Source organism: Syngnathoides biaculeatus, chromosome 20 (assembly GCF_019802595.1).
Source record: "Syngnathoides biaculeatus isolate LvHL_M chromosome 20, ASM1980259v1, whole genome shotgun sequence".
NCBI classification, from domain to species: domain Eukaryota; kingdom Metazoa; phylum Chordata; class Actinopteri; order Syngnathiformes; family Syngnathidae; genus Syngnathoides; species Syngnathoides biaculeatus.
In genome coordinates, this window is record NC_084659.1 from 9,772,943 (window position 1) to 9,792,456 (window position 19,514).

The following is a 19,514-nucleotide window of genomic DNA, read 5'->3' on the forward strand; positions in this document are numbered from 1 at the left end:
TTCTTTCAAAAACACAAACAGTGGCAACCACTTTGGACACTGAGGAGACGCACAGGAACTGACAGTCAGCTTTGTCCATTTCGCTCTGAAAATGCTCGTATAAAAATACAGAGTATCGTGTAACTTTTGACTCGAGGCGTCGAACACTTTTTAAGGTCCGGTCTACTGTGCAAATGTGCGTGAAGCTGCCTGACAATTTTTCTTTCTTTTTTTTTTTTATTTTTTATTTTTTTTACACGGGTTCCCTTACCATGGAGAGTGCAGTCTGAGTCTGCTGGAGGAGCGGCTCGGGCAGCAGGGAGATGTGAACGCACTCCGGGATGGTGACGGTGCCGCCGTCCAAGTCGGCGATGATGACATCCAACTACAAAACACAGAACCCCCCCACAATTGTTTCAAATGGAGTACATATTTAATGTCAGTGTCCAGAGGATGTTGGTAACAGAACCACAGCAACTTACAAGCTTGCCATAATATGTTTACATGCAAAATAAACACATTGAAATTGATAACATAATGCATGTTGGTTAGTGTGCAGTATTTTCCCCAAATCCTGTCCAATGGCATTCATTTACTCAACTTTGGAGAATTTATTAGAGGGCATTTATTAGGATTTATTGGAATGTACAATGTTACCCCACCTTTAAAGACTTCTTTTTGAGCCGAGGTCACAATTTGATGGAATACAGTAATACGCTGGGGATGGGGGATTCTGCACATAGCTAGATAGAAAATATCTTAGGTATGTACCGTAATTCCCGGCCTACAGAGCCCACCCGGTTATAACCCTCGCCCAGTACATTTGTAAAGGAAATACCATTTGCTACATACATAGGCCGTGTAAAAGTCGCAAGACTGAAACACGAGATATTTACAAAGAAAGACGGTACATCGTTAGCGCCACCATGCTAATGTTACTGCACCGCACTAACAGGGCCGGTTAAAAAAAACCATAGTGGTAAAAATCACTGAAACACGGCGGTAACACAATTGCGCAGCGGTAACAGGGCCGGACCGGTAAAAGTCACCTCCTCGGCACATATATTCACTCTTACCTTTTCCGCTCGACTGCCCCCCTGTGGCCATTACAAAAAAAAAAATGCACAAATTAGCCGCGTCACCGCTTAAGCCGCAGGGTTGAAAGCGTGTGAAAAAAGTCGCGGCTTATAGGCCGGAAATTACGGCAGTGACCTATGTAAGCAGGGAATATTTCGGGTCGTGGATGGAATTAAATATAAACGGGTACCATTGGTTGTATTGCAACTATTTAGGAGTGCAAACCAAGTGCTGTAATGTATGTATGTTGGTATTTAAATATTTGCAGGTAGGTATGAAATGAGGGACTGGAGGGGTGGTTGCTACTGCATGGTGTTGGTAGGGATGGGAAGTACGGTGTACGTACGGTGGTGGCTATGATAGGTAGACAATATTGTTTATGATGATGTTAGAGGGACGACAACCCACCAGTTCTTGTGTCTCAGAGCGGAAAAATGAGTTGACCCCGATTATAAAAGGAGTGGGCGTGCTCAGGACCTCCAGGAGTTTACCAGGCAGAATGGGAACATAGGTGAAGCTGCGGAGATATCGCACAATGTTGTCATATAAATACACAATGCAAAACATTAGGGACAGAAACCCAAGTTGGACAAGTACCTGTATTTGAGAGGGAACATAATAGCCAACAATCCCCGGCAGGCATCTGTTAATCGTTGGTAACTGCTTGACAGGAACAGAATCTTGTGCTCCGTGAGGGCAGCACAGAACAGATACAGCACATTGATGATACCTGGAGAAGGAAAGGGGACAGGGATCATTAGGAAGTAGAGACAGATGGCAATCCCATATCCAAAATAAAATCAGGATTTTGTTTTGTTTTTTTTGATTTCAATGAAACTTTTCTTATTAAATATTTTGTCTACATGCCATTTTTAAAGCGTATGGAATGTTTTCAGTGCACCTTTTTGCTAATATTATGCAGTTTTTTATGCAGAATTCAAACCTGAATTCCATCATGAAGGAAACATTTTTATTTTTCGATTATCGGCAAAAAACGATCGCACGTTGCTGGATTCGTCAAAAAAAAGACAAAAATGAAGTGGAAACAGACGAGTAGGAACGTGACGTCGTAGTCGGTGCCAACAATGGTGAGCATTGGAATACGTTGTAAGAACGACAATGAATTTTCCGATATTTCCGATATGCCTCGTGTTGGAAAGAAAGACTGCTAAGCGTTTGTGAAGTTCTTGTTTGGTCAAGTCAGTCATAAACTGATAAACAGTAAAGGCTTCGATATCCTGAAGGTATATACGAAATTTTCAGTGTTGTTTTAAAATTAAGCAAACGCCGTGTATTTGGTAAATAGGTACGCGACCACCCGGCCGTTCATTTTCCAGCGAGATGGATCTGCCTGTGTTTGTATGAGAAACATCTGCAGTGCAATGTCCGTCACTAATTTGCGTGTACATGACTCGTTTATTATCGCACCAAAACAAACAGAAGATGATAACGTATTCCACAATCTAAGTTGGTATATTTTCACAAATAAGGATTTTAATGAACGAAATCCGTTTAAAATGTTGCCACGTTCATTTGAGAGCAAAAGCTGGTGATATCTTGCGTCACCATAAATATAATTTCACGTGGTAAATGGATGCCATAACCAGACAGTACCAGTCGCACAACAGCAGGTCCACTTGTAGTGACGTACGAGGCTCCGCCCCTGAAATTAGTTGTTTTTCCAGACACGGGAAACTAGGTCAAAGTTCGCGGACTTTAATTCATAAACACTTGTGTTTTTTGGTAAAAACATCGAAAAGGTTGTGCATTTTATGGTACAGTTGAGTCTAGATAAGATAATTTGTGTTTGAAATTAGACATTACAAACACTTTAAGAGTACTCAATGTCAACACATTTGATCATTATTTTGTTTCTCGAACAAAAGAAAACCTCAGCAAGATGAGCTTTTGTACAGTATGTTGTAAAAGGTAATGGGGACAAAAAAAAACAAAGCAGAGTACACACATAAGAACACACTTGCTGATATTTCCCTCATCGTGTGTATAAGATGGGCCATCCTTAAGTCGAGGCGGAAGAGACATTGCCTGATAATAATCGCAAGCGGCTAAACCAAAGCCCCAACACAAAAATCAGGAAATGCGTCCAGAAAGCGAACAGGTGTTGTGTTGTTGCCACGTTACAATTGTCCCTACCCAGCTGCCTGAAGAGCTGCGCCACGCTGCTGCCGCTGACGGGGAGGGAGTCATTGATGGGAGTCTGGATAACTTGCCGGTCTCCAGCGCCTAATGTGATGGTCCGCTACAAAGATGAGGCGAGAAGAAATAGGATCTGTTAAAAGGGGAAGTAGGGGGGATTTCGGAAAAAAAAAACAAGACAAAGTGACACTTTTCACAAACAGCGGCGTGGCATGGGTTCATAAGAGAAGCGCAAATCAGCAAAATAGAGGCGGGGAATTACAGAAGCTTAGCAGGTACGTGACAAACAAGCCATTCCAGCCGATCGCAAAGAGGACTGAGCTCGACGCGGCTCCACGCCTTCTTCACCTTTAATCCACACCAGGACCCCCTTCTCAAGAGATCTTCAAGGCAGAGATCCCGCAGATGTGGAAAGGGTCATGCTCAGAGAGCTTTCCATTGTCCTTGAACAGTTGGCCGTGATACGGTTTGATATGCAGAGCTGATTCGTTTGAGCCCATGAAGCGCGACCGGGCGAAAATGTTATAAAACAGCAAAATTATCTAATCTCATGACTAGCTATTGTTATACAAGTTAAAACATAGTATTACTCAAACAGAAACATGCTAAAATACTATCCCTAATAGTCTAATGTATTTTTAAATGGCACATTTGTTCTAGATAAATGATGTGGACTTGAACTGCAACGCTCTTGACAGACAGCCAAGCCGATCCATGTCAATTAGCCTGCAGGCTGGATAACAACAATTTGCGTGAGTACAAAACGAGTCTTAAGCGATATCAAATGAATAAAGGGAAGAAGAATCCTTGGATTTTACAATTTGGAGAAAAAAAAAAAAAATAGTAATGGACCTTTCCGACCTGTCAATCACTCTTAGAATAATCAGATAGCCGCATTGTGTCAACCCCTGGCTTGACACGCCCCTGCCACCATATTGTCCCACAAGCAATGCTGATTGTCAGTAGCGTGCGCTTGGAAAAGTTCATGTTACGAAGAAAATGGCCCTCAAATGCACTTGGGGAACGTGCAATTCTGATGAAAGATATCCTGCTAGGTTACAAGGGGCCCGCTTGATTCATTTTCCAAAGCCTAAAACACAGTTGACGAAAAGTCTACGATGGATTAAGGTTCGCGGAAGAGCGCACGTACAACTAAATGTGGAAAATATCCACAAACACAAGGCTGTATGTTCGAAGGTAAGTGAGGGAGAAGTATCTTCTCTTTATACGCTGCAGGAGAACAACTTTCACTTTGTTCGTGTATCACTGACCTGCTGAATGAAGTGTGAAATGTTTTACGTCGAAGAGTCGGGTTAAGGATACGTAAATGCGCCATGTCATGCAAGAGAAATGTCTATTTGCCTATTTGTATCACATCAGACTTTTAAGACAGAGCACTGGATTCGATTATGAGTCAAGTCAAATAAATACACCCACTCACTTATGAACACTACAATGATATTACTCGCGATCTTCCCAAGTAAAAAGTACTCACCCTGCTTTACATGCGCAGTACAATTCCACTATTTTATCCTGTTGGATTTCAATATAAAGTTTGTGAGGCGTCAAACTTTTTAGAATCAATCGGCAACATTTCGCTGTAACTCTGACATTGCGTCCGGCTCTGTGCAAAATCTTAATTCCGTGTACATATCCTTGCGTGAAATAGTTGAAACCTCTCTCTCACAAGTCTGATGCATTTGGCAAAAAAAACCCATACCTCAATATTATCTGGGATACGCGATAGAGAATACTATTTCAAACATGTTCTGTTCAATCGCGATTTTAGAAGCTTGTGGGACATGGCTAAGGGGGCGGAGCTTAAGATTGCCATTGGAAAGGTCCATTGGTGCAACCGTCATCACTTCACTTCCCGTGGAAAAAGAACAAATGAATCAGCAAAAGTCCAACATGACTGACATTCGTGTATTTTATGGTTCATTTCAAAAGCAAAGCGATACCATCGATCGTGACGGCGATTTTAAAATAAAGTGAATAAAACAAAAGTCAATAACGTGGAGGAAAGCTATCGATTGGGTAAGATCAGGACGAAATGTGTGTTTTCCATTGTCAACATAGTACCAAACTAATCAGCGGTGCAGTTCTTGTAAGACGGAACAACGCACAACGCTTTATCATTGACAGGTAGGGAAAATAATCGTCACATCTGAGTTCCAAACCATACCACGGCAAATCAAACAAACTGTAGCGCTTGGTGAAAATTTGCCTGATGAACGACTTTGACTCCAAACCACTTTACTTGACTTTAAAACGGATTGGTCAGAAAAGAACGTGGTCGTAAACCGGTTGACTGCGTGGCAACAAGTATTTGTCAAAGGAAAATTAATCAAACGTTTTTAAAAAAGCCATCTGTGATGCTTAAAAAGAGGTTCAGCACGGCGGTTTACCAGTGCGGCGATTTCTGAAGGGGCAAACATGACAACATGATGCAGGAGCAGCCATGACTTCAACAGCAACAGACGACAATACTGTCATCTAACAACTGATCATGAGGTATCGCGAAGTCCAGTCTCCCATTGTGCTTCCATCTTTTTTGTTCAGCTTTCATCAATGGAAAGGAAAAGATGGAAAACCGTCACAACTGCAATATGCATTTGGCTTGTTTGTGTAGTACTAAAGTGGAAGTTTTATTCTAGAAGAAAAATGGAACACTCTTTATTTGGCATACATAGTAGATGAAATTATAGGGGGGGGGGTGAATCAATCACGTTAGCTAGCAATTGATCATGTCATTGAGAATCTTGGCAGTTATTTGGACAAGTCGACATGCAAGACGGGTTAAAAGTGATGAAAAATGATCAGCTGTTGATCACATATTGGTTGCTGCCAAAGGGTTTCATGTGGGCCTGACTTTTGGAGGGAAAGAGGTGGAGGAGAATAAAGTTAAGCAGGCGTACCCAACTGTCCCCTCTCTCCTCCTGGCCCGGCTACACAAGCACCCAGCAGAGAAAGAAAGAGAAGCACATCAAATGGAACCCACACAGTAACATTCAGATTACAACCGACCACGGCCGTAGAATAAGATGAACCTGGTACGAATATGGCGGTTTGTCAAATCACGCGATAAAATATACAAGAAGAAGCATGTAAGTAGATTAAATAAAATCCCAAAATAAAATGAAGAAGCAAATGTCTGTCTTCAATGTACAGGAGGTTCTCATCTTGGGAAAAACCTCCGTACCTACAATGGTGACATAGACCGGACTGGTACATCACTTAGATCACTAACCTAGATATAGTACAATTAATCTCCAGACATTCACAATTCACCTAGTTGCATTTTTTTCAGTGGAACATGTCCCCAGCCACGTTTTTGTGATGTTTCCAAAACACCCTAAGATGCCGCTGAAGCCCTCTAGAATACGAAAGTACTTCGTTGGTGTCAAGGAACTACTTTGATGGGAAGTCACCATGAGATGCAGGTACATGCATATATATATTCTTACCTTGCTACACAAACAATTCATGACCTTGAAAATTGCGTATGCGAAAGTGTCGCAAACTGAAGACCATTGGTACACGCCCTCGTTGTTCTAAAAGCGTTCGAAGCGGACAGAGATGCAGGATGCCAAATTTAACAGACACAAAAAGTCGCGAATATGCACACACTACATGTCCTATTAGTTGCTACTTTACAATATCATACCTCATTTTCTCAGTAAAGCCACACATCTCTTTCCTGGATGAGATTTTTTTTCATTGCTTTTTCCAGAAATAGACTGTCCACTTAAATTGCAAATAAATCATGATGCTACCGTATATTTCATTCAGATGATGATAGTGAGGAAACATGGGTTTAAAGGATTATCTCCGTCACTCAAAAATCATTCATTGTCAGGCAGCAACAACAAGAGATTATCTCTGTGGCGCGCATGGAGCATCGGGCAAGCCTATAAAATAGCAACATTTCGCCCAAAATAAATGCAAGAGAATGAGTTGAGGCCTTGTTTGGCCATACGCGGCCATATGTTTATATTTATACATGTGCATTCAAAGTGTTAAGACTGATTACATGCGATTCGTCCATTCAGACTGCCCTCCAGGAAGCCATCTGCTCCCCCATATGGTCACCTAGCAACTGAACTACGACCATCCCCGGCGACGTTCGGGCGCGTGGTGCTTATTTTGTCATCAAAACCTATACATGAATGCGTTAATACGCGAGGCCGCTCATCAAAATCAGCATGATGAAAGGCAACAAAGATGACAAACAATGATCAACATCCTGCGGACACTATTTGATCACAAAACACAAACACAAAAAAAAGCTTTAGTGCCATTATTAACACACAATTAGAAATGATTGTGGCAATGGGCACATTCCTTAAAAAAAGGTTTTCCAGTTCAACAGAATCAACATTGTGCTAGCTCTTTGATTGGAAGGGAGCTGAGTCGATCGACAATATTACCTGGAGACAGGCCAGCAGCCAGTCACAGGCCGGGACCTGAGGAACCTTGTCTAAACTACAAACTGGGGACTCAATTATCTGTAACACAGAGGAACCAGTGTACAGTGGGGAGGGCACAGAGATGACACATACGGGTTAAAACATCTGGACACCGATTCCGTGATTCAATATATACTCAAAAATAGGCTCCATACTCCCTTTAGTAATCCTACAGGTCTTAATTAGCTGTAATCATATCAGTTGACAAATGCTATTGTTTGGAAAGGGACATTAAATAGATGTTGTAGGCATCCATGTTTATGTTCCGGAAAGCTCTGCAACCTATTTGTTTATCTGAATTGCTCCATAAAAGTCCTTAACATGCTGTATTTCACTTTAGTTCCACTTGATATAAATTGTAATATACCGGTAATAAACAAGAAATACACCTGCCCACTATTTGGAAAATAGTTGCTATATTCTGAGTTATACAAAGATCTGTCGTGGTTTCACATACTTGAAAACTATTTCACACTGTTTAAAAACAGTTTTTCTTTTAAACAGATTGTAAATATATTGTAATACACACAAGAGATCACAAGAATAAAAATGAAAAATAAAATTGTGTGGCTCTCCTTTCCCACATGGGACATTACAGCAAGTACCGGAATTTCTGGCCGATAAACCGCGACTTTTTTCCACACGGTTTCAAACCTGCGGTTTATGGGGTGATGCGGCTAATTTGTGTATTTTTTCTAACGCCTGAGCGGAAAAGGTAAGCGTGAGACTGGTGGAATATATGTGCCGAGGAAGTGACTTTTACCGGTCTGGCCCTGTTAGTGATGCGCTCCTGCCGTGTGTCAGTGCTTTTTACCAATATGTTGTTGTTTTTTTAACCTGCTCTGTTAGCACGGCGACGCTAGAGTTAGCGTGGTGCTAGCATTAAGGAGAGGTTAGCATTAAACTCTCTGTGTACCATCTTTCTTTGCAAATATCTCGTGTTTCAATGTCAGTTTCAATGTGGGCACTTGCGGCTTTTACACGGCAGCGGCTTATGTATGTACCAAATGGTATTTCCTTGACAAATGTACTGGGTGAGGCTTATAACCTGTGGTGCCCTCTGTTGGCTGGGAATTCCGGTAAGTATAATGTAAAAACACCATTCAAAGCGATTGTTCCATTAAAGGTCTGTAAAATAGTGAACGATAACGTATCGGTTTAAGGAAGTAGAGATGTTCTGTTGGTAAATAAAAGTAAACGTATTTTTTAAACAAGCCCAAAATATAGAATGTGAGAGCTCATAAGAGAGATTCAATTCTAATTCAACCAAAGAATGGTAAAATGTCCGATAAGTGAGTCTGATTCTTGAAATTTGAGGGATAACAATCCTGGCTTCCCGTGCTGAAGAGGGCGCACTGCTAATCATCTGCCTACAAGTCAAATTGCAATTCAACGTTGCGAGAAAACCAAACATGGAGCAAAGAGATGACACAGTATCTTTGCTGTAGCATAAGGGATGGTGTCATATTGTATTTTTTGGTCATTCTGACTTCTTTAAGGTAGTCAGTTGTCGAGAAAACAGAGTTGGCAGTCACCTGGGAGCCTCCAGCGATGGGGATGACACATGTGAGGAGATTTCCAATGATAGTCTCTAAGGGGACAGTAAGTCCGTCTACGTGGACGGTGTAGACCAATGCCAGGCAGTTCTGCACAAGGAAGGAATGAGGGACAGTAAGATCGAGATGTTGGTTAAACAAATAATAGTCTTGGCTTTCTAGGACTCCCCAGACAAGTCAACCAGTATTACTAAAGTAGCTGATTCGTGATGTAGATAAAGAGAGTATTGAATGCTGTACTTGTTAAAAATGTACATACAGTACCAGCTAAACAAAAACGGTTTTTTTTAGCTAAGATTAAATGCATCCTACCCTGAAAACATCAGTGTAATCCAACCGAGAAACCAGCACAAGACTCTTGGGGGCAAAGATCTGAGCTGGCTGGATGATAGTCGGCTCCTCGTCCACCTCATCCATGTCACCGGCCCGCGCCTTCTGCAACTAAACGTAAAGGAAATTGATATTAAAAAAGTTGAATTGGCTCACGAGGTTGAGCCTCACATAATGAACGCCACCCACATTCTTACCTGCGGGTTGTCCTGGCCCTCCCAGAACGTGAAGCAGGCGCAGTAGTGACGCTCTGAGTTGATGTCGGTCAAAACTGCAACGAAGAAGGAGGTGGGCTGACGCTCGGGGACCAGCTGCCATCCACTGGGCTGGCAGAACTTCGTGAGGAGATAAAATGCAGGACAACAAAGTAAGTGGCTCACAAATCAAACAGTGGAAATGCATTTAAAAGAATGGTTCTGTTACTTATGTGTAGCTTGAAGACGGACCACGGAATGACAGACTGATGTATATGTTTAGATGCGATAGTTAAAAACATGAGAAAATGTGTTTTGGGGTTTTTTTCCCCTTGATCACGGTATGAATCGAAGTCGTAAGGTAGGTCTAAATACAGCTCAATAGATGTGCAAATAATTGCTCGTAAAACTGAATTTTTATCGTAGTTATCAATTCCATCACAGACAGTAAACCATTGCTCATGGCTGCCTGCTTTTGTCCATGGTGTATCAAAGCCAATATTTTTAAGTAGCTTACTGTATTTTACAGAAAACTGTTTTCTTGCTACAAAAACAACGTTTCCCACACTATGTTTTTCTTTATGGAATTTGAGGGTCAGGGTCTGTATCATTGTCAAGCGACCAACAAGCTAAACCGAATCACTATCATGTCAAACATTGTCAAGAATTGCAGTGTTGAAGAATGCACTGATTAAAAAATAGTTAACATTATTTCCGATAGGAACTAGAATTATTAAAAACGTCTAAGTTTGAAGACTTTGGAACTTTAACAGTAGGTCATAAAAAGGATCCATCGTCTAATACGGCAGAGATTGACAGCGCCGAGTGTCCCTCCGGTTCTGGCCATTAAACTAGAGGGACGTGCAACTTCAGATGTTCACGTACCAGCTCTACGCCTTGTGGGAACGGGCTGTCCTCCCAGTCTTTCTCAGGAAACCGCTGGAGAATGCGACCTTGACCCTCACCTTCGCCTTCCACTACAGGGGAAAGAAGAGGAAGCGATACAGAGGTCAGTCAGTCCTTGTTCAGATGATCGTTTGTTTTTGACTTATCAACCAACCAAGCCATTGGTTTTTCAAAGACTCCAATTTTAAAACCCAACAGTTTTAAAAAAAAAAACTGTAAATCAATTAAATATGACTTAACCGGAGACAACACAGAAATGTTGACATTATATTCAAGCGGCGACTTAGGGAAGCAAAAAAATGACATGCTGCAGCAAAACGGAATGGTGTATAATTCCAAAGCATCCAAAATCAAGCCACAATAATTGCCTCAACGAACATTAGCATGCTTCGGCAATGACAAATCTGATTGACCGTTTTTCTCTTTGGGATCATGCAGTATTGGTTTACACAACCCATTAGGTATTGACTACCTACTGGAAATTGTTGTGCCAATAGAAAGACGTCATTGCCGGGGAACAGCAGCACCGGACAATGGATATAAATGGATTTCTGACACAACCAGATCAGCTATTCATCCTCGTGCATACAGAAGAGACATATACAGAGGTTCATTTCTCCCACGATTCCGCCCTACCGCTGAGACGACGTGAGGCGAGGAGAAAGAAATAATAATCTCGGGGAACAGAGGTGTGTAGCACTGCTGTGGTCTGCACTAAAGGTGGGACACAGCAGTGCTACAAAAGCAATTTGCTGGAAAGTGTAAAGTTCCCTGGGGCTGGCTTTCAGTTCTTGAGAATTTAAAACCTGATTTCAAATACTTGGCACTATTTTTCATTCATTCAAAATTTGGGAGACTTGTTAACAATATTCTTCTATGTGGTCCATCAAATTTATTGTCCCTTTAATGGCCCTTTAAATACTAAAGTCAAAGCACTACTGTATATTATATGGTACAATGTTAATATGTAAAATTGCCATATGCAGCTGCTGATTAATGAGGCCACGCTTGGGTCTGGCTCATGGAAGTGGCACAATGGCACAAAGCAGACCAACTTACGTAACCGCCACAAACCAGTCTTTCAGCTTAGTTCTATCGGAAACCCGGCATGCGTCTAAATACAGTAGCAGCATTTATCTCCGTGGAGTATCGACTTCATCCTTCCCGATACAACGCACAGAAAACCGTACAACAGGCGATCCAATGTTCGGCTAAATCATGATGTTTGAAAAACAACGGAGCCGGTGGGCCTGCTGGAGCAACAACAAACAATACACAAAGTATGGCAGCCACCAAACCACACAAGGCAATCCTCAAGTCATCCCCTCTCCAAAGTGAACTGTGATTAAGTGAATGCTCAAGAGATGGAAGCACCGGGACATTTATTAGAAACAATGACAGTCAAGGCACAATCTTTGCTAAGCAATGAAATGTCACGAAAGGGTCAGCAAATCGTCAACACAAAGTCACCCCCTCCTCTTTGTCTGAGATGTATGAAATTTGAGGATTGATCTGAATCATCCATATGGCTGATCATTCATTTTATTTCCCTTCACTATCTTCGTAAATCTATCTGCAAACACGTTACAGGAAGGAAACTTGATGAGTTTCCGTCGATTTAAACTCCACAAGTGCTTAGTTTCCCTTTTCTCTTGCGATATAAAATTGAAACAATAGCAGGGACCAACGAAATATTACAAGCCTCGTCTCTCAGCTGAATCATTGTGTCACAACGTAAACATTGAGAACTGCGTCATTTCCCAACATATACCAATTTAGTCGACGCCACATACTGAAAAAAGTGCAGGGTTGTTATTTTGATTGCCCTCTGTTGGTTGCTCTGGCAGGTCAGTCTATCAATTTAGAATAGTGGACACTCATTCTTAAATGTCAACTGACAAGCCCACACAACTGTGACCCACAGTTTGCACATCCTGGATGTTCAGAATGGCACTGCTCCAATTAAATTCTGTTGAAAGCGTAATATGCATTTCAAAACTGTCAACAGTCAAATTAAATCAACAAGATCGCTCGTGGTTTGGTGAAACTCCCAAGTTTTCACACACCCTGAAATCTCATTTTGCCATCAATCTATATGTAGAACACTTCTTGAAAGAGGGACTACAGTGTTTCAATAAACGGCACCTAATTCGCAAAGGGCAAAACTATATTAAAAACGCAAAATCTGCGAGTAAACAAGAGCCACGGTGCTTCCCATTAATGGCCCAGACAGAGTGGCAGCTCGCCAGCAAGGCAATGAGCTGACATGCCAGAAAACTGCAGGCTAACAGTCCCCAATGGGCTCTATGCACATCAATTTTGCATTCGTTCATCAGTGGCATGTGAACTTCCGGTCAGGATGTACAGGGACAGAAAAAAATGGCATGATCGTCAAAGTTAAATAGCTGCTGAAAATGCAGGAAGTCCCCATGAGGGATACAATAGCTCTTGAACTGCCATAATTGTCCAAGTAATGACAGAGCGATCAAAGGATCAATACCAGATTTAATGATTAATCCATAGTTTCACTGTATAGATCTTTGTGTATTTGGACTTGTAAACTCTGTGAGCCAAGCATATGCTACTAGCAGGACCAACCGTGCAGCCATGCGGCCAGGTGGAAACGGCATTTGAGAAGCTAGGTGGTTGCTGCTGCCGCTTCAACCACACTCATGTGCATAGTTAGTAGTTTGTTCTTGAAATTGATCATGAATCATTGATGTGAACAGCTGTTGCCCTTCACTGAGACAAAGATCTCTGCAGAAGGAGACATCTGATCGTCGAGGGGCTGCACGGAAATTCAATTTCATTATGATTCAGAAGTCATTTGTGACTGTCAACACGAATAACAACTTTGGGTTTAAAAGGGTGAGTCCGAGCCTTAGCAGAAACCAACTATAGTTTTTGGGAAGTCCCACAAATACTTAGAAGTAGCATAGCCATTCATGCACTATGGCTGCAAACCCTGCGAGGTTTTACAACCTCCATTGGTTTCTTTGGGGGGAATGGAGCTCAACTTTTAAAAGTTATATTCAATTTTGATCGTTCCACCTCAAAATCTTGACTGGACGACTAAATTATGGCCTCAATTACACAGACATTAATACTTTAAGAGAAAATGCAGGTCTGATGACTAACTAAAATGACTAAATCAAGCAACTACACTATTAAAACAAAATTCAATAATGCTTGCATGTTTTGTAGTTTTACATTATGATCAACTGTAACATCAATACCGATGACAATATCCTTTTATTAAGAAACAAAGTTCATATTAAGCAGAATAGAACTCCGCCAAACGACTTGCCACAACTGTCGCAGTTTGTCACGCAACCCGTTTGGTTAAATTGATTGGCTGCAACTGGTCTAGACACTGCAGCACACTAATTTTCATGAATTGAAAACTGTGTTTGCTCTTTTTGTCCATGGAAAACCAGAGTTTTCCCAGCGTGAAGACAAGGCACAATCACAGTATTCAGTTCAGCGATCAGTGGGCATGTTTTTGGAAGTGCCTTTCCTCGACGGCTGAAGTCTTTGAAATCACCAAGATCGAGCAAAATTTGTCATCATCATTCAACTGGGTGGTGAGGCAACTCAATAGAATACGTGTCTGGGAAGTGGCAAGACAGCTGGAGTGTGCGTAAATCAGAGCCCACATGATTTCACAAACAGATGACTAATAGCAGACAAACTCTGACACAGGACAGGGACTGGTCGTGTGATCACTGAGCAATTGTAGTTTGTCGAAAGGACTTTGTAGCTCATTCTGTGGAATGTGTGTGACTTGACTGCGTCTGAACCCATACCGCAACTTCTGGTTTCAAGAGCTTCAAAACCACAGTGACGTTACAATAGGCAGTTTCCATGGTGACCCTTTTGAGTTTTGAATGTTGAATGTGTCCAGGCATCTGAACGTGTACAAAATGGGGTGGAAAGCCTAACTGAAAGCAAATGTGCACTGCTTGGATGCAATCATGCAGTCTAAAGAAGAACAATATGGCATCAGCTCTGGGAAGCTGAGCTACATCCATCCAAAAGCAACACCAACCAGCAGCCTTGTACTGCCAAATACGACACTGGATTTAAAAGAGGAGTTCTGAACAGCTGAAACTTCTATCCTATTTCCCCTTGTTCGATCAAAGACATTGCGAAATAGAATAAACATGAATATCAGGGATGCTTCAATGTGACAATACTGCTCCATAAGCCGTTACAGCAAGAACTGAGTTTCAAGCATCGCCTCCCACTCCGCTTCGTGCTAATGTGACACTCCAGTTACAAAACTCCGGCGTTGCATGTTGAGTAAAGAGAGACAAACTCTCTTTTTTGGTCATTAACAAGCAGAAGAATCATTGCATCCACATATTACAAGACTTAGTAAGTAATGTAACGCTACAAAATGTTATACTTGAATATAGCTCAAACGTTTGTTTTTAAACTATATTTAGTTAAACATGTTCATCACAATTGTAAGATACAATGGTATGATTAATTATCATCACTAGATACTGTCAAGTACTCCTACTTGTACTTCAGATTAAAAAAAAACTGTGGTAAGCTACCACTGCATGCCAAATAAATATACACAGAAAGACTTCTCCCATGAACCATACAACATTCCTCATCAAACAGTTATGGTTAGTTTTGCTCAGTAATTGCAGTTTCATTCTGAAAGCATAAGAAAAAAGAACACTAGGGTTGTTTGAGGTTGTCGCAATTCACGCAAACGTGAAGTCGAGGGGATCCTGGTTGAACAAAATCAACACCCTTATGCCACTTGATCAGGCTCTTTTGCTAATGGGTGATGATGGCAAGCAGTGCTGCAACTGTGATAAACCTCACTCCTTGGCACCATCAGATATGCATGACAAAATGACTGAGAAGACAGACGGAAAAACCACTTCAGCACGTCTTTCCTACAAAACGAGCCCTCCACCTCTACCGGATCGACCAAGACATAAAACAGGAAAGAAAAGGATAGAAGCAGAGACAGTAAGGGCTACATACTTTCGCAGCATAGTTGATTTAAGGATTTGCAAATATAGAATTTGATCAAAACAGACATCAGTGAGCGCTACCAGCGCCTGATTATTAATAACATGAGCGTGGCTCTCTGTGAGCGTCCTTCCCTTCTGATGGAGGACATTTTAGTGTTCCCTGATGGATAGCAGGGAATGATTTAGATAATAGTTATTTAAATTGAACAACAGGAAGTGTTGGCTTCAATTGAACCCGCTCCTTGAGAAAAAAAAAAAAAATGTAATCAGAGATTGGAAAACACAACCACATAAAAAAATCTTGAAACACTGGGGACAACCCTACATGACAGATTCCAGTACCAACTAGCTTTAATAACCCAGGTCTGCAAAGGACACCAACCACATTTACATCACATTCTGATCATATTTCCATTGACTTTAAATAATCCAAACATGCTTGTATAACTGAATGACTTCTAAAAAAATCTGTGGGGCTGTTTCGAGGAAAGGGGACTCTATAACGTTCCGTCAGATAAGTAAATAAATCCCATGACTAAACATGTGAACTGTAGTCATGAGACTAAAAACAGTAAGAATGAGTCACACTCATTGTAGTGGAAAACCTATCAGCTAAATTATTAACAAAAATTGAGAAAACGTGTCTCTGATTGAATGGGATCAAGGTTTTGAATCAAAACTTAACTGTAGTTTATTTGGAGAGAACTACAAAAAAGCCAAAAGCTTGTGTGCAACGGGAATGCTTCGACCATAATTTGGAGGAAAATGTCACTGTTCAAGACCTCCGTAACACGATAAAGAATGCAGGGTTGCCTCACAAAACTGCACAAACTTTTTCACCAGGCGTTTTGGTTTTACTGCATGCCTCTACGCTGACTCCCCAGTTCATCCCAGCACTGGGTGGACTCAAACGAATAGGAGGGGCTGTCTTCTTTAACCAAAACCATAAGGTTGGCCAGAACATACCCTGACAACCCCACTCGCTATCTTCAAATCAAAAACCGCCTTGGACGTGCCACATTCATCCCTTGCGGACACGAACGACCCTTGAGTGCCAAAAGACTTAACCAGAGGAGTACTGACTCAGCCTTTGTCTGAGGAGGAGTTGAAGAAATTCTTTACATTCCAGGGAAGCCATAAACAAAAGGGGGGGGGCATCCCCAACAACACCCCATGGGCATAAAAGTACACCCTATGTTTTAAAGTATTTTTATGCTCCTCAATACTTTGGAGCACAAAACATCTTCAGTCCTAAAGAATCCATAACTAATGGCCTATAGGCATTAATTTAGTAACGTATATTATGATGTATGAAAAGACAGACGGAATGCAAAGCACCAACTTTAGCATTCTGTTGGGCACTGACAACAAAAAAAAGGTTCAAAATAAAACGTAAAAAATAACAACTAGGGAAACTGAATGGTTCAACTAGAAAACTGACTGAAAATAAAAGGTAAAGCAGTCCGGAAATCCTCCCCCCAAAAATCCCGATCAATCGGTCCAAGTCACAATTTTTTAAAGTGCTTGTTGGCAGTGCTTTTACGAGCGTCTCGGGTTTTATAAGATTAAAAGCAAAAAGCGAAACAAATCAAAGACAGAGAAGACTCCTTGCATTGTCCTGGTGTTTTAACTCCGTGGGTCTACTGATTTTTAACAGGTTTTGCTTGGACTGTTACTTCAGTTCAAAGTGGGGTACGTCCACCACTAGCGGCTACAGGTTTAGTACCACCAGGAAAATGTTGGCTGGTGCTTAGAGAATTCCCCTCACTTCAGGGGGTCACATCGTGTTTTCTTAGCCAGACACCCGCACATGCTCCAACATAACATTTTCTTATAATAAACGCAATGCGTGTCTGGTAACAGCGGCTGTCTCCAGGCCGCGGGTACATGCGCAAAGACGACGTGGGAGGAACTAGCGTGCATTTACGTCGCCTAGTCCCCAGAAAAAAACACAGCAGCCCCCTGTCCTCCGCATCTGCGTTGCAGAAATGAGGGCAAGCGTTGGGGCCCGAGGGCCTTCGTCCACCTCATGAAAAACAAGCTTTGAACAGAAGACACGAGCTGATGTAATGGACAGAGATAATGGAAGGTTCCCACATGTAACAACGACATGTACCACGTGCAATGTTGCAAATTTTTATACCCCCCCCCCCTGGCAAAAATATTTAATTCATGTGACACAGAGACATCACTTTACAGCACACACACCATGTACTGTTTATAATCATGATACAAAAACTTCAGAGTGTCTCCTATTTGTCAAAATAGTGGCAGCACTGGATTGAATTATGCGACTCACGGTTAAGGTCTGCTGCCAAATTAAAACAAAAAGAATTACAAGTTCTGCACTCAACCACGCCACATAAATTTGCCTTACGTGTCAAGTCAGCTAGCGAAATGCTAAAACTAAATGTGAGACGCTATAGAACATGACTAACATCGATATTGCAGTACTATTGAACATTCAAACAACTTAGAACACAAACAGTGCAGCGCAGACACACAGACAATATAATAATCACCCCAGGCATATGTTCTTGATCGTGTGTGACGGTATTCTTCTGTATTTCATAATCAAATCTGCGTGTAGTTTGTCGGTATGCATTATCCAGTCACCCTGGTAACCAAAGTACAGACACTAAATTGCACAATTCCCAGTGAATTAATGCTTGAAATCACAATGCAGAAACTATTTCATTCTCTACATTCTATTTAATCATCTTATTGTTACTATAATTTAATTATTGCTGGTGTTTTTTGTGGATCTGGATTAATGGAATTTCGCTGATTTTAATGGGAGAAATATTTGAAATACAAGTATTGTGATTAAAGAACGTGGTCCGGGAATGAATTAAAATTCTACGTAAAGGTACAAATTTACTCATCAAGATTTCTTGAAGTAGCTTATTCTTTATTCAGTCACTCACATTTGAAAAATGTACGCGTGTGGTCAGTCATGGCCGCAGATATATAAAGTTCCGGGTGTGTGTTCTGTTTGTAATTATGAATGTACCTCTTTAAGAGCGGAAGGGGGCGGTGTCAAGTAAATTAGGAAGTAAAAGTAGCCTGAGCAGCAGCTCGTTGTTATAGACACAGTGCTTCCATGTTTAAAAAAAAAATTAAAAAAAAAGACGTCAGGCTGTGGTTCACCGTGCTCGATCGGTTTTCATGTGAGCTGAGAGTGTGCGACATGTGCGCAGTTGCGCAGTAGCACAACTTAGCGGGAACATCGGTCAAGACTTACACAAAATAAGCGACGTCTTTCAATACCTATGTATTTCTACTCGTAACAAATTTTACGCGCTTGATTTTTTGTGCTCGACTGTGCAGATTTGCGACTGCGATGGCGTGCTTTATTCTTCATTTTGTTTTTCTTATGTTCATTGTCTTGTTTTCCAGCAGATTTTTATTTCAAATCACAAAACAGGCTTAGAACTTTGCAGAGCAAGGTGAAGAAAAAGTAAACAAATATCATACATCATAAATATATTGCAGAAGTATCGAGGCCTTACTGGTCAGTATGCACCGAGCATCCATTGCAAACCCGCAGCCCAAAGTGGGGTTAACGTTACCACAGTAACCGACCAAACACAAAGCCATTCGAGTAGCTGACGGGTGAGCAGCCAACGCACACAAGCGTCGAGTGTACCACAGTCCCTCTTGTCCCCCCCATGAAAGGCAGATTGTGGGGGTTATTTCAGGAGGGCTGAAAGGCTGCAGCCCTGCTCTGGAGGCACGGGAGGAAGTGGCTGCCCACAGGCAGGCACTGTTGGCGGCATCAGAAGCCTCTTTTTACACTCAGATCCCGCACAATTGTGGCGTCTACGCTCCGGATGAAACAGTATTAAG

The 19,514-nt window shown here is 41.6% G+C and overlaps 1 protein-coding gene across 6 annotated transcripts in view; it reads right to left on the bottom strand.

Annotated features, from left to right (window-relative positions):
* sbf1 (SET binding factor 1) overlaps positions 1–19,514 on the bottom strand; it is a 50,408-nt gene that overhangs the window by 24,866 nt on the left and 6,028 nt on the right. For 2 of the 6 annotated variants that reach the window (XM_061807353.1, XM_061807351.1), the window contains exons 2-11: positions 10,648–10,739; positions 9,766–9,903; positions 9,551–9,679; positions 9,218–9,328; positions 7,644–7,721; positions 6,132–6,161; positions 3,211–3,316; positions 1,654–1,786; positions 1,465–1,573; positions 251–364 (exon numbers count right to left, since the gene is read on the bottom strand). In XM_061807353.1, coding sequence (XP_061663337.1) covers positions 251–364; positions 1,465–1,573; positions 1,654–1,786; positions 3,211–3,316; positions 6,132–6,161; positions 7,644–7,721; positions 9,218–9,328; positions 9,551–9,679; positions 9,766–9,903; positions 10,648–10,739 — 1,040 coding nt within the window. Of the gene's footprint in view, positions 1–250; positions 365–1,464; positions 1,574–1,653; positions 1,787–3,210; positions 3,317–3,561; positions 3,733–6,131; positions 6,162–7,643; positions 7,722–9,217; positions 9,329–9,550; positions 9,680–9,765; positions 9,904–10,647; positions 10,740–19,514 lie in introns of those variants that run through there. The other 4 variants (XM_061807354.1, XM_061807352.1, XM_061807355.1 and 1 more) reach the window with 4 other exon arrangements.